The 27,579-nt window shown below is 46.5% G+C and overlaps 1 protein-coding gene across 1 annotated transcript in view; it reads left to right on the plus strand.

Annotated features, from left to right (window-relative positions):
* Window positions 1-391: 391 nt before the first annotated feature.
* ACBD6 (acyl-CoA binding domain containing 6) overlaps window positions 392-27,579 on the plus strand; it is a 74,277-nt gene continuing 47,089 nt past the window's right edge. Inside the window, exons 1-4 of the mRNA XM_035333373.1 lie at window positions 392-427; window positions 2,128-2,192; window positions 2,792-2,888; window positions 20,986-21,068. Of these exons, the coding sequence (XP_035189264.1) occupies window positions 392-427; window positions 2,128-2,192; window positions 2,792-2,888; window positions 20,986-21,068 (281 nt within the window). The remainder of the gene's footprint in view (window positions 428-2,127; window positions 2,193-2,791; window positions 2,889-20,985; window positions 21,069-27,579) is intronic.

Below are 27,579 nucleotides of genomic sequence, written 5' to 3' on the forward strand. Positions count from 1 at the left end.
CCTTGATTTGTATTACTATTGATGTTACTAACAGTCTTTTCAGTGCTGGAACAGCCTCTGAATGCCAAATCTAGAGAAAAGAAACTGCTGTCTTGTTTTGATGACGGCAGCGAACAATTAATATTAAAGAAGATGATATTTCTTTGATCTGGCTTGGCCAGTTTTTACTAAAGAATTGCCAGGCAGGCATTTTCCACCCAGATAATGAATTCGCATTTTGTTTCCGTGTTTCTTTTGTTTTATGGAACAAGTGGTCCAGTCCATATCTGAGCGCAGGAGGAAACATTTACAATACAAATGAGCCATGGCTGATTGATGAGGCTTAACTGTTGCTAGTCCTCTCCCCCCATTCCCCCAGGAAAGTGATGTGTTGTTTTAAAGGCCGGCTAAGATGTCCGGATTTGAATGGACTGCTTACGAGGAGATGGTCAGATGCGCAGAAAATTAATTTCAGCTAGTCACTCATCTCCTCTAGCCCTTTAAATGAAAACACGGAGTAACTAATAAATATCTCTCGGCGTGGGCACGCTGGCTCTAAAGCCTGATTAATGATTCCATCCTCAGCAGAAAATCCCCACCCTGCATAGGTGAAGAATTGTTAGTTGATTTAAGCACTTCACCTGCCTGAACACTGGGGCATATTTCATTTACAAATAAACAATAACGGCTGGATGCAGTTTGGTGTTGCTCGGCTGACAGCATGTCCGGCCAGCAGCCTTTGCCCACCTCCAGGCCGTGCCTGCCTGCAGGCGGGCGATGCGAAGAAGAGCGGCGTGCTACAAAGGGTGTCTTGGCCTTTTGTTATCCCTGCGGGACATACACCGCTTTCCTTAAGCTGAATGTAAAAAAATAAATAAGAAGAATCCATATTTTGTGTAAGTCCGTTCCCTCCCGCAGTGATATTTTCCTTTCAGTTGGATTCCTTTTGCTGAGACGCCTGTGTGCCAAGGGCTTTGTTTGGTAAGAGGAAGGGGTCCTGATGGCAGCTGGGTCTGGTGAGTCCTCACCACATTCACAGGGACAGAGGCACACGTTCATGTCTAAATTCTCCTGAGCTGACTTTCAAGAAGACGTTACCGTGTCTCAGTCTTCTCACTGCTCTGTTCCTGAGACGATCTCAGCGCCGGACGCCTCGCAGCAGCGTGCTTGCGCCGTTGGAACCACAGGCAGGGGAAGCCTTTGGCCGTCCTCTCCGTTCCCTCCTGTGGGCGAGCTTGTAATAGGTAGGGCTGCTAGACCTTACTGAAATGAAAGAAACGGCTTGGTGTGTGTCACATCAGTACGCCTTGTATGAAAACCCATCTGAGGCCCCCTGGTGCCAAGTCCATTTCACGCTTTTACGTCGGGATCCGTTTGGTAACCTCGTCAGTTCTGGCATTTCTGAGCTAGAGTGGAGCCAGGGAAGTGGCGTGCAGAATCAGGCGTGTGCCTCTGCTGTGGCGGTACCCGTCCCCTAATTCTGGCTTGGTGTTCTGTTATTTCTCCCTTTCCCCCTTTCCACTCGTGCCTCCTCGTGACAGACTGCTTCGTCTCGGGCGGTTCTGCTCAGGCCTCGACTTGTTCCGCTCGCGGAATGCTTCCTCTGCAGCCAGATGCCTCGGAGCTGATTCAGAAGCTGCTTGGCATTCCTTTCCCCTGAGTTTGTCCCCTTGCCTTCCCGAGGACCTTGAAAATAATTAAGCAAAGTCTGTTTACTCAAACTTGGTGCGGAAGCAGGTGAATTTAATCCTTAATGAATAATCATCCCTGTAGAAACCCTAATCAACAGATTTTTTCTTGATACTGGTGGAGAATGAGGCATTTGGCTGAGTAATAAACATAATATTAAGTGAGAAATCACTTGCTGGTGATCCCTGTTGGGTAATGCATGCAAAAGAAATGAGCTGCCTAACAAAATTGCTTCCCTTGCATCACGCAAAGCAAGCACAGCGATGCAGAGGTAACTAGTAATTGAGAGTGCTAAAACAAGGGTAAAACACAGTTGAGTTGGGTGTCAGTACCTTCCCTCAAGAACCTTTCGTCTGGCACAAGAATAAAAGTACCCCGAGCCATCCAAACCTGGTATTTTCTTATGCAAGTTCCCTTCCCTTTGGTTTGTTCTAACAGAAGGAAATTTCTTTTCTTTAGGTGAAATTCGGAGCCTGTAACACTCCAAAGCCAAGCTTCTTCGATTTTGAGGGGAAGCAGAAATGGTAAGAGGAAATCCTGGTAAACCCTAGATATTTCTGGCTCTAGCTTGTGTTGCATCTTGTCTCCTCTGTTGATACATTACAGACCTGACTTAGAGGAGGTCAAATTTAGAATGTCTGCCGCAGGATGGCTTTTGTTTAGTACAGACAACAGTGCAGGTTTTTTGTGCAAGTAGAGGTATATCAGTGTCATCTGGGTTCTGGCCTGGGATGTGACAGACTCATGATCAGATCAGAGTTTTCTGCCTGAGCTGCTTGCGGCTCTGCCTGACGCTGACACGAAGTACCAGACGCTTGGATTTACCTAGTGCATCCAGAGCTGGTCTGCGTACAGTGAAAATAGCTACAGCTTTCTCTTGTGAACACCAAGTGTGTTCCAGCCTAGATCTAGATCCCCTGAAAGACACTGTTGTAGTGGAGTGCTGCACTGACAGTAGCCATGGCTTCACTGAGAAGTTGACAGCTTCCAACTGAGTGGAAGATGGCTTTACACCCCCTGAAAACATATATGTGATTCTGATTGCCGTGTTCCGCCGATGACGCTGTAAAAAGACACTGTGCTGTCTCCGAGTGGCTCACTGGTATCTTGCTCTCTGTCCTAGGGAAGCCTGGAAAGCCCTGGGAGACACCAGTCCTCATCAAGCTATGCAGGAGTATGTGGCTACAGTGAAAAAACTGGACCCCGGTTGGAACCCGCAGGTAGGAAACATGAAAACGCTGTTTGGAAAACAAACCCACAGCTGTGTCTTTTCCAAGCCACTAACAGTTCAGCTTCACACAGACCTTGATTGCTGCATCGGAAACTTCATTCTGAGCAGATCAAACTCTAAATCCATTTCAAAACTCCCCTTTTGTTAAGACTGAAACATGAAGAACCATCTTTTTCGTTCGTAATTCATTATGGTGAGCACATGCGCGGGGTTGATTTGGCTGTAGTGATCTAATTTATTTTGCTTTTATCGGTTCATGCTGTATTTAGCATGTAAGGATACTTTTTATCCTTTTCTCATCTTTGTCTTTTCAACTACTATTTAAATGTTGATCAATACAAAGTAATCTCCATAAAAGTGATGCGAACTGAATGATCAATTCTGAAAATGTTTCCTTTTTGTTTCGATACAGCAAATGACCAAATCTGATTATGATGAGGTGCTCCAACATAACAAGCGTATTTTTAAGCCCAGTATGTGTCTGTTATAGGGAGATTGTACTGTCATCTTAATTAATCTGCCTTTCATCTGCCAGGTTTATTACTTGATTGAGTATTTAAGGATATCTCTGTTTACAGACTGAATTTTATATAATTTTTTAAGAGGATTGGATTTTGGAAAAATACTGCTTTTAATTGGAGTTAGAATGGAGATATTTTACTAACAGCAAAATGCTGAATGCATAGTAATTTCTTTTCACAGTAGGAAATTGATTCTTTTTTTGTCCTGCACTTCAGAAGCAAATTCTAGTTTGAGCACCAGCCCATGAATCAAGAATTTGCTTCTCAGTTGTCTTCTGGTACTGCTCTTCAGTCTTAAGAGTAGTTGTCTTCTTTACTAACACGTGTTCCATGGGTTTGATCCTGTTTTTGCAGCAGAGAAAATCCTTTTTAATACCTTTGGGAGAAAGTTATATGTGCTGTACAGTGCAGTTAGCAAAAGCCAGCCACATGCTGTGTGGATTCTTGTCTGATCTAAAACGGTCATAGAGAAATATTCAGGATTCTACCTAAATTTTTAAAAATGATGAGGAAGCTATTTAGCAGCATAAAGTGAAACATCCTGAATATTCATTAAACAGTGACCAGAAAAATAAATAATTCCTGAACCTTTTGTGTGTAGAGCTTGTGTTTGTTAAAAGACTTCTCATGCATAACGACAAGTTCAGCTTTGGGCACTCTTCTCACTTCATTGCTTCAGAGAAATACCTTTTTCACAGGTGTCACCTTCAGGTTACAAAGCTGTCAGCTAGGAAAGTGGAATAATCTACTCGTTTTCAGATTTTTTTTAAGAAGCCATATAGCAAACGAGGAATGGTTTGCAGTGCTGCTCCTCCTGTCTTCCCCTAAGGTGAGGAATGAATGTGTGAGCATGTTTCTTCTTTTGCATACCCCTGTCCCCAGGACTCAGCAGAAGCTAGACCATGTGGGGTGATGCTATTGCACCAGTGTGTTTGCTCTTTCATGTGTTGTGCTGTCCTCCCTTGTTTATGGATAGTTGATGCAAGAAGGGTGGGTTTGCAGCGTTAAAGAGCAGCGCTAGAGCTTGAGCAGAAGCTTCTATGTCAATATGAGGGCTGAGGGCGTCTGAGCAGTTTAAAGACGAGTGATTTTGTTTCTTCAAATGCTTTTCATTGCAGCTTTTCAACAGATAAGTTTCACTCATGTAACCATGTATTTCATATTGAAACGAATGATTTCTCCTCTGTGTGGTCTCAGTGCATGGCGTTGTCTGGTTTACTGTCCCTTCACCACTGCACAGGTACCATGCTTCTTGTCCTTATCCCTTTTCCCCTATTCCTTGCCTATTCCTACCTATAAACCTGTTAAAAGAGCTGTGAGAGCTTTACACTGAAGGAATCTGCTCAGGTGCAGAAAGGCCTAACAGGAAGTTAAAAGAGCAGAGAATGCAATTTAAAAGTTAGCATTAGAGCACACATGACTTCGGATTCTTTAAAAGCATCCATCTGTCCTTCCTACTATATTTTCATTTTAATTCCATTTGTCTACAACCAAAATCCTGCCAGGACTCTTCCTTCTTTGATCTTTCTCATGCTGCTTTTTTTTTCCTACCACATCCACTTTGTGGAGCCACGAGAGGGAGCTCTGTTCTTTAAAATGATGGAGGTGCCTGCATCAGCGGGCAGTGATGGAATGATAGCAATCTGAGTCTTCAGATTTCAAAATGGATTTATAGAAAAGGTCTGTAGGAACATTACGAGGTTCTTCATCACTGTCGTTGTCTCCTTTCCATGCTCACTTGCTGAGCTCTTTTGAATTTCTCTTCTGTTCAGTAGATTGTGAATGAAATACTCGTAGTGTTTGGTAAATGCGATACACAGCTTGGTACAGATTTGAAAAGTTCAGCTTTTGGATCATTACAGATCGCAGACAGCAATTAGGGTACGAAGGTGTCACATTTCTCACTGTGTAGCTTCATGAATTCTGCTGTTGGAAGCTGTCCCGATATTGCCTGCGTATTTTCTCTTCAACAGCTCACTTTGCCCCTTAAAGTTGTTCTTGTGTTATCTTCAATCCTCCTCCTCTCCGCTTTCATATATTTGTAAAGGGCGTTTAATGTCTTCAGCCTGTGGTACTAAGTATGCAAAACGTAAAACTTGGGAATGCCGGATAGATAGATAGATAGCTTCCCCAGCAGATTTGTTGCTGCTCTGTAGCCTTTGGGCTGTCTGTTCTTAACAAATAGAACAGGAACAAATGCAGTGGTTTTCCTGCTGTCTCAACATATCCACTTCTTTCACTTTTCTTGATTATTCCTTGATTCATTCTTTCATGTTGACCTTGCAGTTTCTCAGTGCATTGAACTTTAGTACATTTTCAGCATCAGATTGCTCTAATTTAGTATTTTTTTCTTTGTTTTCAATTGCTCTAATTTAGTATTTTTTTCTTTGTTTTCAATGAGGGCAAAACCAAAGCGAACGTGTACTGATGCAGCAGGAGCATCCTGAATTTGTGTGCAGAAGCACCGAGAACACCAGTAACAGGCAAAATCCGACCACCTTCTTCCTGTTCCCACCTGGAGGCTGGAGTACCTGCAGTTCATGAGACAGCTCAATGTGGAGATGCAGCGCCCACAGCTGTTTCCTGCTCCATGAAGCTAGAATGCTGCTTTTGACAACGGGTACAGCTGTTGGGTCATCTCCATGGCCATTTCCCACGTGTTTTAGCTTTTTCTTCACCCTTGCCACCGGCAGGCTGTCTGATATGCCTCAAAGAACTTTTGTCTAAAACCTGGAAAGAAAGGAGATCTTTAAAGTAGCAGATATAATAAAGTATACTGAGATAAGATCCATTATCTTTACGTTCACAAAGCTGCTGTATCTGTCTTGAACCCAGAAGTCTATAACCACTAGTCACAACTGCCTTTCTGGATGTTTTTGCAGTTGGATCTTCCCTGTTGGTGTGGTCTTCTGATGTTTTGTGTTGTAGGTTGTTCTGCTCCTTTTCCCCAGAGCAGCTGTTAGGAGGTCAGGAGTCAACTCCTGTCTTGATGCTCCTCTTGGTGCCATCTACCTTCGTCATCTTCTACCTTTTAGCACATCTTTTGTTTCTTGTTCTTTCTTCTGAGTCATTCCTTTTAGTCTGGAGTTCCAGGCAGTGAAAAGGTAATTGCTTGGACCAGCTCAGCTCCATTTGCATATTTCAGAGACATCACCTGTCCTTAAAGTCTATTCACTCTTTCTCCAGAACACAGAATAATTTATGAAGCAATTCTTTTGTGTTCTCTACTCTTAAATAGAAATGTTTTGTGCCGTCAACACATCTGACTGCTTCAGAGAGGTGTATGTGTGCCGGCTGCTTCGCTTCTCATACTTTCACCTGTCGTATTCCTGCCTCGCTGGCAGCAAATGACATGTTGCTTTCTGTGGCTTTTGCTGATGTGTGTGAGTGTTCAGCAGCGATATCCGCCTACCCCTTATTGCCTGCCCACGTCTCCCTGTGTCACGCCAGGGCTCTGCGGTACCTACTCTCGGGTGTTAGTGTCAGCAGGGGTTTGGGTGATCTGGGGAGATCTCAAACTGAGTGCCTTGCATCTCCGTGCAATAACTTAGATCTCCTGTACGCCGCTGTCTCTGCTGTATGCTTGGGCACTGGTAGTGCTCGACATTTTTGAGACGTTCTTAGTGGCGATATTTGCTTTTCCACAGACGCTCTAATCTCTCTGGCATGTATGTGGTGTCACGGAAATCCCCAGTGGATTTACACCGCTAGATGCTTCAGACCTCGCATCAGCAAGGGAGTTGGGTCTGTCCACGGGCATGGACCACGCCGAGGCAGGAGCAGGACAGCACTCAGCACCACTGTATGCACCTCTCCAACCGAGTCCCTTTCGCAAGGGAGCGGGCTGGAGGTGTGCACAGAACGTGCAGCGAGGCAGTTAGGAGCTGTTATTGATCGTTCCTTGTAACGAGATGGTCATATGGCACGGCTTGGACAATAAAAATAAATAATAAAGAAAGCATCCAGATCTGCTCATCAGTTTTAGCCTTCCATTTGCTGATTGCAGTTTTGGCATCTCTTGATTCTAAATATTTTCTTCTGTTATTTCTTATATTGCACATTTACCAGTTCCAATCTCAACAACCTGTCATGCGACTAACTTTGGGGCACCCTTCCCCAAACCGTTGCTGAGGCCTTTCTGTTTGCTTTGACAGCTGAAGTTCACAGGAGGTGTTCATGATTTTCTGTATGTGTATCAGGAAAGAAATGGGCATTTTAACTTATTTAACTAACCAGAATTCCACCTCACCAATAACGCACAAAGTAAGATTTCAGCTGCGTAACAAGGGAAGTTACATCTTAGGAATCCAAACAGCAGAGATGCATCTCCAAGGAGAGCAGAAATAGAGCTTGAACTCTAAGAAAATAAATGTTTGCCAAATGTCTTCTAAGCTCTCAGAGGTCTGAAATTCCAGCGCTGACGTTTACGGGAAAGAAAGCTGTTTTTCACCTATTGTCCTGTGCTTTGTTTGGGTAGGGGAGGATTGATTTCTCTGCGCTCTGGACCAAGTAGTCAGCAGGAGTAAAATACCTCTGTGGCTGCTGGTATGCGGGAGTACCGAGCCGTGGCAGTCGGAGCAGCCAGGAGAGGACCCTTGGGATTAGGCAGCCTGTCTCATAAAAGGGAAAACAAACTGCAGAGCGTAGAAAAAAGCAAAGGCACCGTTGCTGCAGGCTCGGAGCAGTCCAGAAAGCCGGAAAGTCTGCAGGTGTAACGCAGATTGATTTGTTCAGTGGCCAGTGGGTGTTTTTGCAGGGAGTACTGCAGGGGGCAATATTGGCTCAGATGGGTGACCAGTTGCCCTCTTCCCTCCTCCTCCTCCATTGCTGTAGAAATAACCTTTCCCTGACACATCTTAAGTGCAACAGGCAAGTTGAGAGAAACTAAAACATGGGAAAATGTGTTTGTGGCTCAAGGATACAGTGGAAGGTGAAACAACTTCAGGCTTGTGGCTGAGCTGCATGTGTACATCGTAGGAGGTTGCACCAGGTGTTACCAAAGTATTTTAACAATTGAATTAAATTGATGACCCTCTTGTATTTAAGTAGCACCTCCGAGGCAATTGAGGTTTTCTGCAGTGACTCAAGTGCAAACTCTGTATCCAAATATGTTAACAGCATTTTGAAATCCAGACCTGATTTTTTGTTTGTTTGTTTGTTTTTAATATAAACGTGGGCTCAGTGCTCAAATTTGTCCTCTTCGTGTCTGTCCAGAGCATGAAGCTTTGCTCTTTAGCAATCTATAGGTTTGATATTTGGTCAACTTCGAAGAACTACATTAGCAAATGGTAAATCATACTATGTAGTTGCAGATCGAAATAAGCAGATTTCCTGCAGGCTGACAATTTCTTCTGGAAATTAAGAAATGCATTAGAAAAACTGTGGTCTGAAAACAAAACGAGCTCACCATCGTGTATTCCTGTTTTGTCTGTCAGTCAAACAGATGTCATCCTTGATAATCTGTCCAAGCAGCCACTCTTTGGGGCTGGGAAAGAGAAGCAAGGTGGTGTAGGCAGGATTACAAGGGGGATGGGGAGAGCAGGAAGGAGAAGACCTGTTTGGGTCTCTTGCCTGCCACAAGCAGCAGTGTGTTCAGGCACCTGCTGTGTGCTTAGTTTGGGTTACTGCCTCAATTTATTCCTTTTGTAGTATCAAACTAATGTAATTGCATCAGGTGGAGTGGGGACTACGTGGAATTATGGCTGTGCTCCTTAAAGCTTGCCTCCCTGCGCCGTGCCAATGCAGCACGCCGGGGAGAGGAGCCTCCTGCGTGCTGCGCAGCGATGCTGCCGGTGTCCTTGCTCCTCTCTGTCCCCATTTCTTTCTGGGTTTGTGCCGGTCTTTTTGTGCCAGTTCGTGCCTGGTGAATCTTTTGTTTGACTCTGGTTTTGTTTCACCCAAATGTCAGTAATTGTTCTGAACAATAAGAATGGTAACAAAATGCTGAAAACGGGCAGCACTGCTTGCCATCTATTTTGAAAGCTCCCACCTCAATGGATGACTCTGGAAGATGCAAATCACTGAGATAATTCATAAACTAATCGGACTTTCTCCTTCTAAAAAACAAATAAATAAATCAAGGGCACAACACCACGCCTATATTTATTTTTAATTGTCTTTAACAAAGAAGGAAGCACTAGGAAATTATTAAAGCAATCACAAACCAACCCCTGTGATCCACCCCAGACCCTGGGGTGTGTAAGGGGCTGCAGTGCCCTGCGGGTTTGGGCAGCCTTACAAACTGCAGAGTTGCTTTTTTATTCTTTTTTTTTTTTCAGCCCAGCTCAGGTATGTGTGTTTGCTGTATGTCCCGAGAGGGTTAGATCTTAACACCCATGATGATTCCTCTGCCCTGCTGCCTTTTGCAGCAGTGTGAGGGGCAGGGGCAGCCTCCAGCATGCAGGCGCAGGGTGGCAGCGGTCGGTGCAGCCCTGCCACTGGAGGGAGCAGCCTGTGCCGTGCCATTCTTGTGTCCCTTACTCTAACACGCAAGCCAACAGGCAGAGCGACCCATTTTATTTCTCCAGACTTGGGAAAACAGCAGTTCTTCGGCTGCACAAGTTAAGCCTTAAATGCTTTGCTTGTGGAGCAGTTTCTTTTTTCACTGTTTTCTCGTTTCTCGTGCACAATGCAGCACAATATCACACTGCAAACACACAATCAATTTCCTAGTTCTTTTGAAATTAAGGCGGAAAATGTTGTAGCTCTTACTGCTCCACATTTTCTCATGTCAATGCTTTATTATTTTAGTTTTGAAGTATTTGGTAGAGGTCCTTCTTGTAAACAAAAGTCTCGGTTGGTCATTTGCTACCTTGCTGTCTCTTTGCAGATGTAAGCGCGTTCATCAGCTGTATTCATGCAAGAAAGCTCAACTCCGGCATACCAAGTAGGAGGCAGCGTGTTGTTTACCTGCTTTGTTATGAGGACTGTTGTGCTCTGAGCACCAGATGGAAACTCAGCTTCCTATTTATATGTACTGCTTTTAAAAGCAGCGCAGGCTGATGGGCAAAGTCCTCACTCAGGGCTGTGCAGACACCACTGCCAGCCATCGGGCTGTGTTCGTTGAGGTGAGGGAGGGGATTGATAAACAGTCCGTGCAATTCCTGCTCAGAACAACGAAGAACAGCAGCAGAGGCAGATGCTGGCAGCTGTTGGCCATGAACCCAGGTGAGGATGAGGATGGAGCGTCGGATGTCCCATGGGTGCCTGGTTCTGGCGAGCCGCTCACACCTGCTTGTGGGGCTGCCAGCACCGGGGTCTGGGCTCTGCCCGGGGACGTGCTTGATAGGTGAGGTCTCTCTTCTCCTCTGCAGCTGCATTTCGCTGTAGCACAAAACAAAACGCCAGATCCAGAGTGAGATTTTCAGGTTTTTGGACTCCTGGTTCTGACAAGCTGTGTGTAAGTGAAGAAGTTGAAAAGAGCAAGTGTTTCACAGGGGAAATAGAAGCAGCTGGAACGTGTGTCGGTCTCCCACCCCCCGGGAGCCTGTTGGATTGTTCTCTTTGATTTTATATCTCCGTGGAAATTTATGGTCATAGCACCTTTTATTTATGATGTTGCAATCCTCGGTCAAGCAATTGATTGAAATACAGCAGTGCCAAGCAGCGAGCCTCTGTTTTAGAAAGGTTGAAGTTTAGAAAGCAAAGCAGCAATGCAAAGTCGTGTACTGAAAGCTGCACTGGAATCCTGTACAGAGGCTGTCTTGGCTGCTATGTTCCTAAACTTCTTTAAAGTAAAGAATTACCATGACGAGGATTTATACCTCTTTGCTCTCCTACTACTTAAGCTGCCTGGTCTTGCTGAAAACGTGCTGCTTATCAGATGAGCAGTCTTACTAGCTCTGCTAACTTCTGCATCTAAGAATATTTGTCCGTATTTTTCCAGCTCACATCAGCCGTGTGGAGGTACAGTGCTGCTAGTGTAGTGTGTGCAGCATCATGTAGTCTCTCGCCGCTGCTCAGGAATGTAGCAGTAGGTGTCTTCTGGGACTGCAAGCAAGAAATTAGAGGGCTTATCATTTTTAGCTGCCAGTACAGAGGCTTTGGTTAAACATTTAAGCAAAGAGGAAATAGTTTTCCTTTGGAATATGTCAGTGAATTAATTTCTATCATCTTGCTTTAATTTATATAAAAAGAAATCTTGTACTATTTTGAAACGTACTGAGAAAAATAATACTTAGGGATGTGGCTCTGCTTGCTGCCGCAGCGTAGTGGTGTGTGTGGTGTCCTGACATCGTGATTCCTGGCTTGCTGGTGGATTAAAACATTGCATCCTAGCCAGGTACACCACAGGCAACTGAACTGGAGGGGAAAAAAAAAAAAAAGGAAAGTAAATAAATTCCAACTACTGGCATCCAGTGATGACAGGATGTGGCAGAATGAGGCAAGGTAATTGATTGGGGAACTCTCTGCACAGCAGGGACCTAGTTGCTTTTTTCTTTCCTCCTTAATAGATGCCCAGAAGTAACCCATTTTGCTGTAGGGCTGCGGTGCACAGGGAGCAGCACGGGGTTCTTCTGTGATCTCACCGCTGTGGGACTGGAGGCAGAATTTCTTCTGTGGGACACAGCAGAGCTCTGGGGTCTTAAAACTCCCACTTGAATAAGTGCTTTCCTGGCTGAGAGAGCATCTCAGAACCTGAGAAGGACCACCGGACTGGGTTTAAGTTGCTGCCAGTCCTCTGCTGAAGGCTGTTGCTGCTTCGGCTGAGTTGGTAGGAGGTGGATAGCTGCTCATACTTCCAGGTAGGCCCAAAATCTTGGCTTAAATTGAGATTGGGAGAGTGAATTCAAGATGTCAGACTGCAAGCTGAAGTGGCATGGACAACCAGGTATTACCCTCTGCCATTTCTGCCTGGAGAGGTGATTTCTGGCAAGGAAGGGCTTTGATTGCCATGTGCAGTGGTTTTCATTCATGGCAGACAAACGGCAGTGCTGCTTCTCCCCACCAACAAAGCGGGGATAATGCAAGCGTTGGAAAGCTTGTTTTTATGGAGTGGCTGCGTGAGTCTGAGAGCAGGAATGAGCAGTGTTGGTGTGGCACGAGAAGCAACTCTACCTGCAATCAAACCTCAGCCAAGGACTCTGCTGGACTTCATTTGGACTCTCTGGACTTCATTTAAGTGAGCTGGTAAATGAAGCTTTCAGCAGCCCTGGGTAATGCTAGGATTTGGAGGCCTGGGGAGGCTGCGGCCTCGCTGGTAGCCCACAAGCAGCACGGAGCCAGCAGGATGGCGCCATGGGGGGTAGCAGGAGGCAGAACAGCAGCCTGAGCGTAACAGGGTGCTTGGGAGGGGAGGAAAACCAGACAGGAACTGCAAGCGTTGGCAGGAGACGTGGGAAGGAACCAGGTGGGTAAGGGGGGCTTTCTCTGCTCTGTCTGAGTTTCTGCAGGCTTCCCAGGCAGCAGGGAAAGGACATCCACAGACCCCAAAGTCTTCCTGGGGTGCCCAGAAACCCAGAAGAGCCTGGCTTAGAGCACCCAAGTCCTGTTGCCTTGGGTAGGGATGCAAGGTGGTGATGGAGGGTGGGAGGAGCGGGGCCAGCCTCCTCTGCCTGTGCCACGAAGCGGGCATTCGGGAGACGGGCTGCGCTGTGGCTTCCTCAGGAGCTCGTGGCAGCTCTCATCAAAGTGCTGCTCCAGTTTTGGCCAGCAACCCGCCGGGCTCTGCTCGCAGCTCGACTGTTTTAAATGGGGAAGGGTGCAACCTCTAATTAAAAAATCCTATTTTTCAAACTAATTGAAGCTGTTGCAGAACTTTAAACTTGCTGCGTCAGAGGCTGTTAAAAAAACAGGGGCTTGGATGGAAGCTGTGGGTTTGTTTTACCTTGGAGCACGTAACGCCTTGATTTTTGGGTGCAGAGCTGTAGACATTTACCTGGTGGTGTTCAGACGGGAGGGTCCCCGTACTCCCTCCTGCTTTGTGTGGCTAGGTTTAAAAGAGAGGATGTGTTAATAGTAATAATAGTTAAAAAAAAACAGATGATTTTAGTTAGGAGAAAATAACTGTTGTTGTTTGGTGTCTAACCCCACCTATAGAATAATTAAGCTGTTGCTTTTGTGAAAGCGCAGCTTTCTGGGCTAGAAAGAGGTTAAATGGTTCTGTTTAGTTTGCTCTTTTCATGAAGTATCAGGGAGGCATTGAGTGTAATTACTGGAGATTAAGTTTTTGTTTAGATGTTAGCTAACACATGGGCTAATGTTTGGTAAATGCTGCTTGTTTCTTTACAGTGGAAAAAATTGTCCTTTAAAAGACGTCTATTATCTAGGACTTAGATGCTTGGGCTTGCAATAGGAAAGAATGGCACTCCTTAAATGTCTCCTGAGCGTCCCAGAAGTATTTTGAGCTGAATTAACCAGCTCAAAGGCGAGCAGTCTCGGGCTCAGTGTCGGTACGCAGCGCTGAAGGCTGAGCAGCGCAGCTGCATCTAGATCCTGCTGCATCCTTCCTGCTGAGCCCACCAAGCCTTACGCAGGTACTTTCAGCAGCCTCCTGCTGCCACCCTCTGATCCTTCCCCTGCCCGGCTCTGCGGGGACGGGGACCTCCAAAGATCTCTCCGTTCTGTCACTTCTTTGTCTGCAGAGCTCATAAATCCAGCCTCTGCCTTTACGACCCGGATCTGCTGGAGGAAGCAGGTTTCCGTGGTGGTGGTCGGGCAGTCCTGGAGCTGTTCCTCCTGCGAGTGCAGGAGCCGGCCCCATGGCTGCTGCGGTCCCCAGCGAGCAGGGGATGAATCCCACGACAGGCAGGCTGGGCACGGGGGCTGACGTCCTGGCACTGTCGTGTTGCTCAAGGTTAGGGTGGCTTCGGAGCACGAGCTTCTTCCCACGCCGTGCAGCCTTTCAGTCTTTCCAGTTTGGCTCGGAATATACTTCTTGCCCAAACAAACGTTGCTGTTAATCTGTATAGATGAATACCTTGACTTAAATTGACCAAAGAAACGGCAATTACAGTGAAGGCTGTTTGTACGTATGGCTTGGGCTGCTGTGCCTGGGCACTTGGGGAATTTTTTTTTTATATGGTCAACATGACAGAAGTGATCGATTGCTTCCAGGACTGAGGATGCAGGGCTCTGTGCTCCTGGTTTCTGCGTCCTGCCTCATGTCGGTGGGCTGCAGCCTGGCCCCGTGCTTCACCCGCTGGGCTGTGGACTTGCGGAATCCGCAAGCGACTGCAGCACCCACAAAAAGGAGCTGAGGAAAGGCAAGTCTGCCATCGCTCCTGGTGTTGTCACCCGTGGACCTCTTTTTCCATTAGAAAAAAAAAAGTTCCATTCACCAAAAAAAAATTGTAAACCACTGCATTAGGTTTTTTGGCTTAGCATATTATTTCATGTCATGTGTATGTTAAAATGTATACAGCGAGTCATGAAATCAGAGCTACTAGCAGCCATAAAACGTGCTCACAGTTAATGCTAAGCATTTTACATTTATTTCCCCTCCCCTGACTGTCTTTACTACTAATTCCAACTGTGTTGATGGTACAGTTTTTAATTAACTCATTATGGGTTAAATGAGTAATCTGCAAGGCTTTGCTTAAGATTGCGGGTCTGTTAAACTATGCACCACAACGACATTAATTATAGCATGTTTGTTTTTATCTTCCGAATATAATCAGGAAAACATTTCCTCCGTCTTGGATCGTGTTTATAAGAGGAAATTCCACGATGGGATTTAAAAGAACCAGAAAACTTTATTTTATTTTTTTACGTAGCCGTTAATGGAGTAACTAAACCATCTCTGCGATATTAAAAAACCCTGTACCAAAACCCATCGTTCTGGGGAACGTACTGCTGGTGGTTTTTTTCCTAGGACAGTGTGCTCAAATTGTACAGCTCCTCAGTGGTCTCTTGAAGATGTTCCAGGTGCTGAGTCATGTGCATTCGCCGGCCGAGCTGCCTCTCGGAGCCAAGGAGGATTGTTGGGAGAGGAATATTAAAACCCGCTGTTTATGACGGGCATTAGTGGGGCTGGTGCTGCTTCACGAAAGGCAGCTTTACAGAAGAGTCTAGCAGGGGGGCTGCCCTCAGCGTGGGTGTGTTTTTGTCTTGTTTGCATCTAGCTGGCCGCCACCGCTCTGTAGAATGATGAGAAATGCTGAGCTCATACTTTTTAGTGGAGAAGGTAGGATTTTTATGAATACTACTGAAGCATTTAATTTAGTGCCTAATCTTACAGACAGTCATTTTCTTTTTCCTTTGGCAGCACCACCCCTGAAGGGTTAATATTTACCTAGTAGTGTGAAGTTCAGCCAGGCCGAGAAGATACAGGTGGAAAATACCTTCGGAGGAGCACATCGCTTGTCCTCATTTCATGCCTCATTAGCTGCCCGGCTGCAGGACCGTCCCGCATTGTTATGGGGTCAGGAGCTGCCACACGCCTGGGGAAGAGGGGACATCTCCTCCCATCCCCGGACCACCTGCGTTTGGGGTGCAGCTCACCCTCCTCCTCATCGCTCTCCTGGCACTGGCCTCGGCTAGTAAAGGGGAAGACGGCAGCAATTATGGCACACACAATTAACGAGCTTCTAATCTCCAGCCTTGCGTGTAATTGCTGCTGTCAAATACAATTAGTGTCTGCCCAAGTTCCCTTCCCAGGGGGACAGCTGGGCCACGACACAGGGGGAGAGGAGGGGGGGAGTGGCTGAAACTTTAGGAGAGTTTACATTTGCTTGTTGCCTCCTTAATAATCCTCGCCCCTCAAATGGTGTGCAGAAATGTTAATCCGGTGTATTAAGGGGATGTGGTAACCAGCACAGCACTCCTTGAGGTCTACCACTGGGTTAACTCTCAGGCGTCTTCTGTCAAATTTGTCACCCGAGACAATGCCAGCTTAATTACAAATCAATCAGCACGCTTCAGGGGTTTGCTGCTAACTTTGTGCAAGCCTGAAGGGGTTAGAGGACGATGCCTGTCCCATCGTGGCAGCTGAGACTGGAACAAGTGATCATCTCCTGGGTGTAGTTTGGGCAGGTTTGACTCGGGATGAGTTTTCTCCTGCTGCCACCAGGCAAACATCCATGGACACTCAATGCAGAAGTGGCGTGGAGCAAGGAGGGGTTGTGCCCAGCCCCACTGCTGGCTTCTCGTGGGGCTGTGGGGGAAGGCAGGCAGCACTGCAGCTGGAAGAGCAAGCGGGATGTAGGAAGACTCGTGCAGAGCAAGTGTCGATGGAAGCCTCTGGGCGGTGTATTCACCACTGAGGAAGCACTTCAGGAAAGTTTTTACTGTAGTGACTTTACTGGAGGTGTTTCTTGTCTTCTTCCCATATGCCAGGTAGTGCTGCTCTTCTGACTCCTGTTGCATCAGGCATGGAGAGGAGAAAACATGCCTGAAGGCATTAGCCAGCATAGCTTTGAAATGAACATAATTTGATAAACTTTTTTCCTTTTCTTTTTCTTAAATATGTGTGAAGCTACTCAAAGGCTTGTGTTATGGAGAAAAGCTTGGGAGAAATGTGTGCCTTTGTAGGCAAGGGAATCTGGAGTAAGGGATGTGCAGCGTGACACAGCCCCGTGCCTTGTTGAGCAGCTGTTGCTGCTGTGCCTCTGTATGCAAAACTCGTCAGAGGTCTTAATTTTGTTCTGAATAAAGTTGGGATGCCCTATATTTAACTCTTGCCTGCGATCTAGCTTTTCTATTACCTTATAACTTAACAAAACAAACAAAGAAACAACTTATGCTATTCTTGCTGCTCTGCTGTGACTTTGTAGGACTTCTGTGTACCTTTCCATCTGTCACCTGTAAAGCAGCTGCGTACGATGAGACCCAGTGCAGTCCCAGTAATTCCCCCAGTAAGCTCCCTGCATCCCTGCGGTGAGTGCTGGCACACGAGCGGAGTGAGTCACCAGAAGGGCCCTTGGAAGTGGCACGTTGTTACATCTGTGGCAGCCTGCTTTGTGTACATCCCAGCAAAACCTGGGCTCTGAGGCAAGAAGCAATAAATCCCTGCCCTACCTTCAGGGATACAGCAAGAGGTGAACCTGCCAAACCACCCACTTGACAGGAAATTACCTCTTATACTTTTCCTCCTGCTGCCCAGAAATGCAGGGGGAAAGTGGATCATGCTGTAATGACGGGAGACTCTTAAGACCAAAAATGAAGGTGAACACAAAACCCCTGCAAAGAAAATGTTTGCCTCTGTAATTGCTTTTCGTTTCCATAATGCTTAGTAGGATAAAACTATCTTCTTTCTCCTTTATTTTTCAATCATGATTAGGCTTTAATGTTGTTAAAGCTTATAAGTGAGTTTGAGCTACTGTCTTACTGAAGAAAAGATGGAGCTGAAATTGTCAGTGAGACATTGGACAGGGTTTTTTAATGTGTCTGTCATTATATGTTAACCTCTGAACTGGGACACGATGTCTGTTTTATGGCTGACAACAATTTAAAGGTATACATCTTGACATCGTGGATAAAGGAAGAAGGGGGAGTGGGGAAAAAAATGAATTAATGATGTTAGCAAATATTAGTCCCCGTATTTCCATTTTGTTCAGAAAGTGGCTGTCAGGCTTTGAGGCTGCCTGGAGCAGCATTGTCCGTGACAGGCAGTCAGGAGGCAAGCGTACCTCGAATCGAGCCGGTCTTTTATTGACAAATACAGCGCCTGGAGGCAGGGATGAGGATGCTCTGCTGTCCCTTTCAGCACAAGTGTGGCTTTTCTCCTGTGGCAGAGTTCCCTGTGCTGCCCCGCGAAGGCATTGCAAGTCAGGGGGCTTGAAAATGCCTCTACTGAGTGCGTACGCTGCATACAGAAGCACACGTTTGCCCGTGATTTATGCTGGCTTTGATCAACCAGATCCTTATACTGAAGTTAACTGTCAAGAGTAATAGCGACTTTGGTATCAGCCCTAAGTGGATGCAAGCAGCAAAGAATCAATCAGCAATAATTAGGGATAAACGTGGGAAATTCCAGTGTCTCTTAAGGCATTTCTGCATTCCTTTACCGCCTCTTCCTGCAGCTCTGAAGTGACACTGCTTGTGCTTTGGCACTTGAGAGCAATCCTCCAAGACTTCTTGTAGTGCTGCTACCAGTTCCCCTGTATTCCCAGTTTTTTTAACCAGCAGCTTGACACACACCGGCCCCCTTCACACACGGGGCACGTTGTCTTTATGCCTTTTCTCCAGCATCTCCTACATGGTCCTGACCGCAGATAATACTGCTGGCATCTGTCTCGATTCAGATTGCGAATTATGGGAGCCTGGGATCATGTTATTTCTTAACTACCATTAGTTACACGTGTATCTGCAGTGCTTCGGCCGGGGCTGCCAGCAGTGAAAGAAATGGAGCTGGCTTAATTGAGAGCTACATAGTTAATTATTAGTGCCTTTTTTAAAGGAGGAGAGAGAATTTGCAGCGTCAGATTTTAATTTCATTGTGGCTTGCACGGTAACTCACTGGCTGCCATCCGTCTGCATGTGACGTTTGCTTTATCTCTCCAGCCCCAAGGGCCTTCGTTCCCTGTAGAAATGCCGGGAGATTAACAAAGTGCCCGTCGCAGGTCCCTTCGGCTGGTACGAGCAGCAAATAACACCACCGGGGTGGCTTGGAGCCAGCAGCTGCTCCTGTCCCACCTCTTGCATTGCCCGCCTGGCTTGCCGCGTCGCGTTCGGATACCGTGGCACAGGTACTGGATGAGCTCATGGGACAGGCAAGGCGTCGAGGGTGGCTGGAAAGCACCCAGTTCCTATCTGCATCGAGGCCGCGTTACCGGCGCTCCGGGGAAGAAGTGTGGTTCCTGGCCTGGCCAGATTCCCCTTGGGAAGACCGGCGGCGATGATGAATGTTGGACCGCGGGGCTGTTTTTAATGGCTGTGCAGAGGAGAGGCACGCGCTGAATCCTGAGAGGCGAGCCGAGACGTTTGCGGTGCATTTTTCATAAGCTTGTTCTACATATCGAGGGCCGTGATGGAAGAAACTTAGTCAACAAATTGGATATTGAGTTCCCCGTTTCTGGGTGAAGAAGAGGAGATAAAAGCTACTTGGACAAAGCAACCTGTACATGGATTGAGAGCTAGGGAAGTTTTTGCATGAGCGTTTTTGGGAAAGTCTTTATCGTTGAGTTTCCCAATGACCTTAGGTGTACTCGATCAAGTTGATTAATCTTTGGTGGAAATGCATTGGTTGCGCAAAGAGGGGGAACTTAATCCAAGAAACCTTTTCTTACGATTTTTGCCTCGAGAAGGATGAAATGTATTTTCTCAAGTGTTGTTTCTGACTTTGAAAAAAGCAACCACCGAGAAGTGGTAGTGGGGAGAAAGAAAGAATATAGATTAAAAATTTTCTTGTACCTTCTGGAACTGGTGGAAAGGCCATCGTCCCCCAGCATCAAAGGAGATAGGCTGGTTGTCAATGCAGCTTCATTTTATAGAAATAGCTCTCACATGCAATAGCAGATGATCTGAAATTAATTTTCTTTATAAGTGGTGTGGAAATAATTGGTGGACAGTAAGGTTCTCTGCTAAATAATTTTTTAAGAGGGGCACTGCACTGTGGAGACCCCAAAGCCCTTTTGCTTCAGGAAGGAAGAACTTTGTGTCTCCTTTTACTCTAAATTAGAGAAAGTCAACTTGCCATGGAAGAGCTTTCAAAGCCAATTTCCTTTCCATTTTTTCTTTTAAGGAAGTGGGTCTGTGATACCGGCAAACCCAAATATTATGGCTTTGGGCTAGCACGGGAGAGATGAAAGGTGGGGTTGGTGGGTTTGAGCCAGGCAGAGTGGAAATTCATTATGGGGAAAAGCAAATTTGTTTAAAACAAAAGCAACTTAGGGAGCAGGAAGAAAGGCAAATTTAAGCATGTTTTACTTTAAAAAAATCAACATCTTTCTGGGTAGAATTATGATGAGACAGCAACATTTTTGGTGTAGTCAGCAATGTATTGTGTCTACCAAGAGAGGGCTCGAGGCTGGGCCAGCTTTCCTTTGCCTCTCTGCTTTTATTCAGCTTGGGTATGATAATCCCTTGTCATGGAAGGCAAAGGAACTGTCCTCTGCCAGCAGCACATTGCACTTAATGGGCTGGTCTTGTAAGGAATTACTGCCGTGAATTGCAAAGCGGTTTTGCCTGCTCACCTAAAGACCGAGATACCGGATTCCCTGGAAAAAAATCAGGGCTTCTGGTGTCCCGCACCCGCTGAGAGGGTCGGGCTCTCAGACAGCCCTGCTGAAAATCTGGCATCACGTTAAAGGCAGGCAGTCGGAGAGCCCACACTGCGGGAGGTTTTTTGCAGAGGAGGCCTGAGGCTGCGCATCGATCAATCATCTCTAATTGTTCGCTTCTATTACGGTGGGAATCATTCAGAATCCTAGAGTTGCTGGGAGTCAATCATTTGGAAATGCTGCCCATTATAAAAATTTAATTTTAAATCTATATTAAATAGATTTACAAAGGCAAGCTTTGCAATGCAGTACCGTAACATTATGCCGCCGCACAGAGCCTCGGCTTTCAGGTCCTCGGGGGCCGCGGCTGCGAGCGCTGCGGTGCGGGCTCTCATCCCCGGGGCTGGGAGATGTAGGGGTGGCAGTGGGGGCCGGGATGCTGGACCAATCTTTCTTTTTCTTTCAGACAACAGAGAAGAGGGGAAAAGAAAGCAAAACTGCATTTGGAGGCCCAGTTGTCAGCTCGTTATATCAAGAAGAAACAATCAGGTGATTATCTGTGCCGCACTTGAGTTAAAAACAGTGTTTTCTGATGTCGTCTTGTTAAGCTTTTTTTTTTTTTTTTTTTTAATATCACACAAGTGTGGTGGCAACTACAACAGGATAATAAATGACAGGAAAGAACTTTTCAGGTCCATAATCATTTAAATCAATAACTCTCTGTATCATTGCCAGCTACTAACCTTTCCCTAGTGCGAGATGTGGGGGAAGGGCAAGGCTTCCCATTTTTCAGTTATATGGCTGAAAAAGCCTAATATTGGCTTTTTTAATAGAAAGCTATTCAGACACCACCTTTCTCAAATATTTATTTCTTTACCAATATATTCATTAAGGATTGTTCAGTGAAGGTTTTAATATTGGACAGTGTTTGCCTTTGGGGAGAGTTTGCACCCTATATCAAATTAATTTTATTCTAGCTTCTGCAGCTGGCATAGCAGAAATGCATTTACTGAAGTAGAATGGCTGCTATTTAAAAACTGTCAAGGTGCAAGTAGCAAGTGACATTAGCTACTGAATAAGGACAGCTGTTGGTGGTTTTTTTCCTGTTTCAAACTACTAAACTACTAATCACTGGAGTAATATTAACTCCAATACATAAATTGCCTGGAGAATCTTTGAGAATGTGCATCATTTTTAGTTAAAATGAACAGTCAGAGAAGGCTAAATGTTTGAGCAGTGCTTGCTGTCACGTTGCAGTTACCCATTTATGTGTTTGTGATCCCATTTGTTTTACTGTATGTCTTGCATCATTTCAGTCCCAGGAAATTAGAAGATAAGCACTGTTTTCTCTACACACACCCTCCCAGGCTGGCTGGGAATTTTCCCAAAGTGTTAAAACTCTAACGCAGCATTTCTTTGACTTGTCGCAAACCCATAAAAAATAAATCTTGAGCCGGTGGCTCCAAACCTTCTGCAAGGAGCTCGGGTAGATGTCCTGAGTAAGCAAACACGACAGCAGCAGTGGGCATTGCAGTGTGCTGCATGGCGAGAGGGAACAGTTGGCCAGGAGTAGCCTCTCCAACCTGGCTCGGAGAGCCAACACGTCCTTAACTTGCCCCTGGACCTTGACCAGAGCTGGGCAAGTATGACATTGGTTTAACAAACTGCTTGAGAAATAGCACTTCAGCTAGCCACAAGCTCCTTTTTCTTCCCTGCTCTGTCAGTGGGGGTCTCAGCTAACGTCCTTGATGGCAGAGTTTGACCTTGTGGTTTGGATTCTGTTTGAGCTGTTCCTTCAGGAGTTGAACATATCAGTGCTACACAGTGTTGAAATGAAATGAAATGTTTATTCCTACAGTCCTTTAAGAATTGTAGCTATCCCAGGTATCACCTGTGGCCCATCTTGATCACGAAATACAGCCCAATATACAGGAAAACGGGTTTTGTCCTGGTTAGTTTAACTGGTCTAAATCTTCTCTTCATATTTTTGTTTTTATTCCTATGAGAACGTGGCTCATGGAGGACTTGAAGGTGACCGCAGCTCCAAATACCTTTTTTCAAACATAGCATGTGGAAAGTAGTGCACTGTATTGGGTATCAGTGCCCTGATAGTTGTGGTCTCGTACAGCATAGCTGTAATCCTTACAGACTTTGGCTGTGGATGGATGTATTATTCACTGACACAGCTGGCAGAGTGAGATTCTGCTGAAAGGGAGTTACAAGAAGTCTCTTCACGCTGCTCACAGAACAGAAACTTGTTACCACAAGTTAGCAGTGGGTGCTAGTTCGTAGCATGAGATCTGAGAAAAGAAACTTTGCAGGCTGGTTGTGGACTCAGTAAGGCTCTCATTGACAACTGAGCCTTTACAACAAGCCTGCAAAAATTGGAATATAAATCAATCCACTTTAGTCTCTGTTTCCCTGAGCTGTTGATAGGATAAATATTTCCCAGTTACAGGGCCACTTTAAGAAAGCCCAGAACGAGCGAAAATCTTATTTTGTGTACTAAAAACTAAAACTCGAGTCCTCATCAGCCTTGGGTTCTGACAGACTGCTGAAAGCAATAAATCTCTTAGCAGGCAGCACCGAGCCAAATACAGCCGGCCGTGTGCCCTTTAGGATTCAGCTGATGCAAAGGCAGAGAAAGGCTGTCTAATTTATCTGGAGCCCAGCATCTTCACCACCTCACCGTGCACCAGCAGATAAACAAGAATAAGAATGCAAGTGCAGAGTTTTAAAGGTTCACCTAAGCAGATCCGCGTAATTTATTCTTACCAGAAGCTTTTGAACAGCTTAACAAATGATTACATAGCAGCAGCTCGGAGTAGGTTAATAGGGAGATGAGAGATCTTGTTTTAAATGTAGTGTAAACCACGAATTTACTGTCAGCAGTCATTTACCAAACAAAGCAGCAATGCTACTGCTTTTAAACTGAGTGTCTGAAATTAAATAATGCTCGCATTTATTTTGTGGAATGAAATGCTTGGCTTTTAGGGTTCAAATCTGTAAATGCTGGACAAGGTGGAGCTGCTGTACCCTGCCATAAAGTCAGGTAGATCAGAAATTGGAAGAACCGGGGTGGTACAAGCGCTGATTTCGCCTAATCACTAATTATCTCAAATGTTTCTACTTTGAGAAGAGGATAGAAAAATGGTCAGCCTGGCTCGCATAACTACACTGCGAAGGTTCCAAATGAATTCAAGAGCATCCATAGAAACAAGTTATACCGATCTAATTAAATCAATTTAGACAGAGATTCAGTTAAATCGGTGCAATTTGTGTGTTCATAGATCAATCCTCAAATCAGGAGAAGGTCTCTTGAGCTAATGAGGCGTAGTAGTTATTTACTTTGGGGTGCTGGGCACTGGTCATCAATTAGGAGTCATTAATAAACCCTGGCAATAAAGAGCTGAAGTACCCCCAGTGACTAATGGGGAGCAGTTGTACAATGTATTAGCATAGTGCTCTGCCTTTGTGTTCCTCTGTAAATCACTTATCTGGCTTTGGGCATTCCGTAAAAATAAAGCGTGCTGGTGGGGGAACGCGGAGGTTCCCTGAAAGGAAGGACTGGGAAATTATCAGGGACTTCAGACCGCTCAGCCCAGCGGAGGTGGGGACGGCGGGGTTTTGTTTGGTTTTTACTGTTGCATACAGCTTTATGCCTGCTTTTAACACTGGAACAAAAGCAGCAGTAGTTGAGCTCTTCTGTGATCAAATAACTGTAATTATCGTTTCACAAACCGGGGAAATAAACAGTGAGGGAAGGCAGACTGATGTGTCACAGGTGTAAATCTGAGACGCGAACTGAGCGAGATGCCAGAAATACCGCGGAATTGGAAATTCAACTTTAAAGTTATTTTTAAATGTTTTTTTTTGAAGACCAAAAAAAAAGCAGTTTACAAATGTTTCCAGCAAACGAAAGCATTCACTTGGCAAGGTGCGAACACAAAACCCTGCTGCCAAACAGCCGCTTCCCTCCGTGTGGGAGCCCTCCGGCGCTCAGCCCCAGCACCCTGGCGAGGAAGCACCGAGGCCTCATTGAGCTGAGTTTCACACTTTTACCATCCCAAGGGACAGAAGAAGCCCTTTTGCTAATAAAAATCATAAAACCTCAACTCTTTCCTGCAGTTCTCGGGAGCAAAGAGCACCCCATGTCGGCCAGGAGGCGTTTAGGAGCCGCAGGTTAGCGAGCACTTGCGTTTTGGCAAGTGGGTGGCGAGCACCCCTCCGTCCCCCCCCAGCCCGGGGCTTGCCCGTCCCCCCCTGGGTCTGGGAGCCCGCCTGATGCCGTGTAATCTATCAGAATTGTATTAATCCCGCTAACGCAGCCGCCATCTGGCCCCGCTGCCGGCCGGCTCGCGCGAGCCCCCGTGATTGATGGGCTCTGGAATTGATTAGTTGTTCTGCGAGACAAATGAACTGTTTTGGCAGAAAATACCAGAGGTCGCTGCGTGTGGTCAGGCACAAAGGCTGCTGAATTTTAAAGAGCTGCTTCCAGCATCCGTTTGTAAAGATGCTGCTTCGCGGCGGCGTGACGGCTTTTGGGAAGAGCCCGGAGCGCGGTCGGGGTTTTTGTTCCTTCCCTCCAGGAATGAGAGCACGACGGCAGCGTTTGTGTCGGGACGGGGCCGGCATTCCTGGCTGGCGGGGGACGGAGGGATGGGGTCGGCACCATGCCTCGCACTGCTCGTGCCGATGCCGGTCCATGAAATCCCTGCAGAAGAGCTCAGCCCGTCGTTGCAGTCACGAGGCATTTCTCAGAAATAAAACACCTGCAGATCCAGCCGGAAGGCATGCCGGTGCTCCGAGGTTGGCGTTATTTAGAAATGGATCCTCCAAGACGCTTGCCAAGCTGGCCCAGAGTTTACGGCGTCCCCCGAGCGGTCACCCTTGGGCGCTTCGCTTTGTCGAGCAGTGGGGCGGCTTCGGCTAGGCCTCGCTCCCGTTGGGAGGCTTCATCCTTCCATGGCAGCTCCTGTGTGGGCTTTTTGTGGCCTCCCCCCCGCCGGTGACGCTGCCTCCGGTGAGGGTTGGGGAGTGGGATGGCACACGTCTTGTGTGTCCCGGCCCCTCTGGGGGGACGGCGCACAAGTGTGCAGGCAAGTGGGCAACGCTTCCCCGGGGACGGCCCGCCGGTTCAAAATAAACTTGAGTTATGGATTTATTCAGCTTGTAAAACCTCAGCTGGCATAAATAATTGAGAAAGCAAAGGTTTGTCTGCGGTGCATACCTCAGGGACCCGCTCCTGCCTCCCCCCCCTCCCACCACCCTTTCTTATGAAAATGATCCCAGTTGCACTGATAGATAATAACAACACCAAGCAATTAAAAGCTATGGGTGGCTGGAGAGAGGAGAAAAGGTTCAGTTAATGAGCTTTTCCTCTTCCTGTGCCCAGGAGAGCCTCAGAAGTGACGAGGCGATTAAAGCGAAGAGATAATTATAGATTATGTGAAAATGGGTCCCTTGGGGGCCGAGGGCCTTGACACAAACAGTGAGCGTAGCGAGTGCCTCTCGGCTCCCTGCGCGTTGCCTGCTCCGCTCCGGCGAGCTCCCACCGGCTCGGCAGCACCGCGCCAAGCCCACGGCCAATGCCACCTGTTTGTGGCACCCGGGGCTGTTCCGGGCATGGTGCCGGCCCCACAGAGGGTCCTATGGGGTGCAGCACCTCCTGGCCCCGCAAAGGGGGAGAGGAGGCCCAGAGTAGCACCAGATCGCAGCCCTTTGCCCCCAGCCTCATGCTGGAGGTAGCCCATGAGGGGTGGAAGGGAATGGGGCCGGCCTTTGGGATGCTCTCTGCTTAGAAAGTGAAGCAGATTGACAGCAGTGTGGTAAGGAGGAAGCAAAGCCTGGCAAGGCCACATCAGATCTCTTCTACGAGCTGTTTAAAAACCATCGGCTCAACACCCGTGTGTTTTGCACAGCTTACGAGGAAGACTCTTGAAGTCTCCCAAGCTTGGGAAGGGAAGATGGCCTGGTTTAACTTCACCACATCCACTCGTTCAAGGACGGAAGAAGCTGCCCATGCGTTGCCTGCAGGCAACAGATATAGTTCAGGTGGATTTTGAATCAGGGTTAGCATCTCTCGTGAGGGAGGCAGGAGAGCAGAAAATGGCTTTGAGGGTAGAACATGGTGGCAAGAGAGGTGAAGGGACAGACACCCTTCTGGCCATCCTCAGGAAACACATGTAAACACGTTCCCTGCTCTTACAGAGCATCAGGTGGTCTCAGATTTGAAGACTGCTCCGTCAATAAAAAGCGTTGGGGCTCATATGCCACACGATCTAACACAGAAACAAAATTGCATCTCGGTCTGCCTTTTAGCTTTGTAAATATTTGTGCACGTTGCCATTAGTTTGAGTTTCATGGTCTTCCCTACTGAAGGTGTGTTTCTACCCTAAATTAGATATATATATATATATTTACTGCTAGGAATGCTAGGATTTTTCCCCTGTAACATTGCTCAGACAACACCATTGCAGTGTGACTTATTACTGTATCTCTGATGTGATTCTGCCTGGAGTATGAGGCTGCTTTGGTTTCTAGGCCTTGCTGCTGACTCTTACCAGTTTTATAGGTAGAGTGCAGATACCCGCTAGGTCCCGGTCTGAAAGCAGTGCATCACTTTGCTTTCTTGTAACTGCTCTGGTGGAGGGGTTGTTTTGTGCGTACTCGTACACACAGACAAGAAACAAAAGGAAAAAACTCAGCTGCAAGTGTTTTTAAGCAGTCTCTTATTTGTCCAGTTCATGTCAAAAAAAAAGGGGAGGGGAGGAATCTGGTTTAAATTCCTTTAGTGAGATTTTTTGTCCATTTACCTTCCTGGTTCTGGCACATGGCAAGACCAAATTGGTTTGAACGCCTGAAGCACAGCTTCATGGGACTGTTTTGTTTGCCGGTAAAATGTCTTTGTTAGGGCTATATGGACTTCCCTCAAATCTGATTGTGCAAAGGCTCACTGCTTTGATTTGTGGAATGGATTGAGAGTCGACATGGTGTGTGTATATATATACATATATATATATATATATTAAGTGGGGGGCAGCAGGAGAGTGGTTTAAAT

This window comes from Oxyura jamaicensis, chromosome 8 (genome assembly GCF_011077185.1).
Source record: "Oxyura jamaicensis isolate SHBP4307 breed ruddy duck chromosome 8, BPBGC_Ojam_1.0, whole genome shotgun sequence".
Lineage (NCBI taxonomy): Eukaryota > Metazoa > Chordata > Aves > Anseriformes > Anatidae > Oxyura > Oxyura jamaicensis.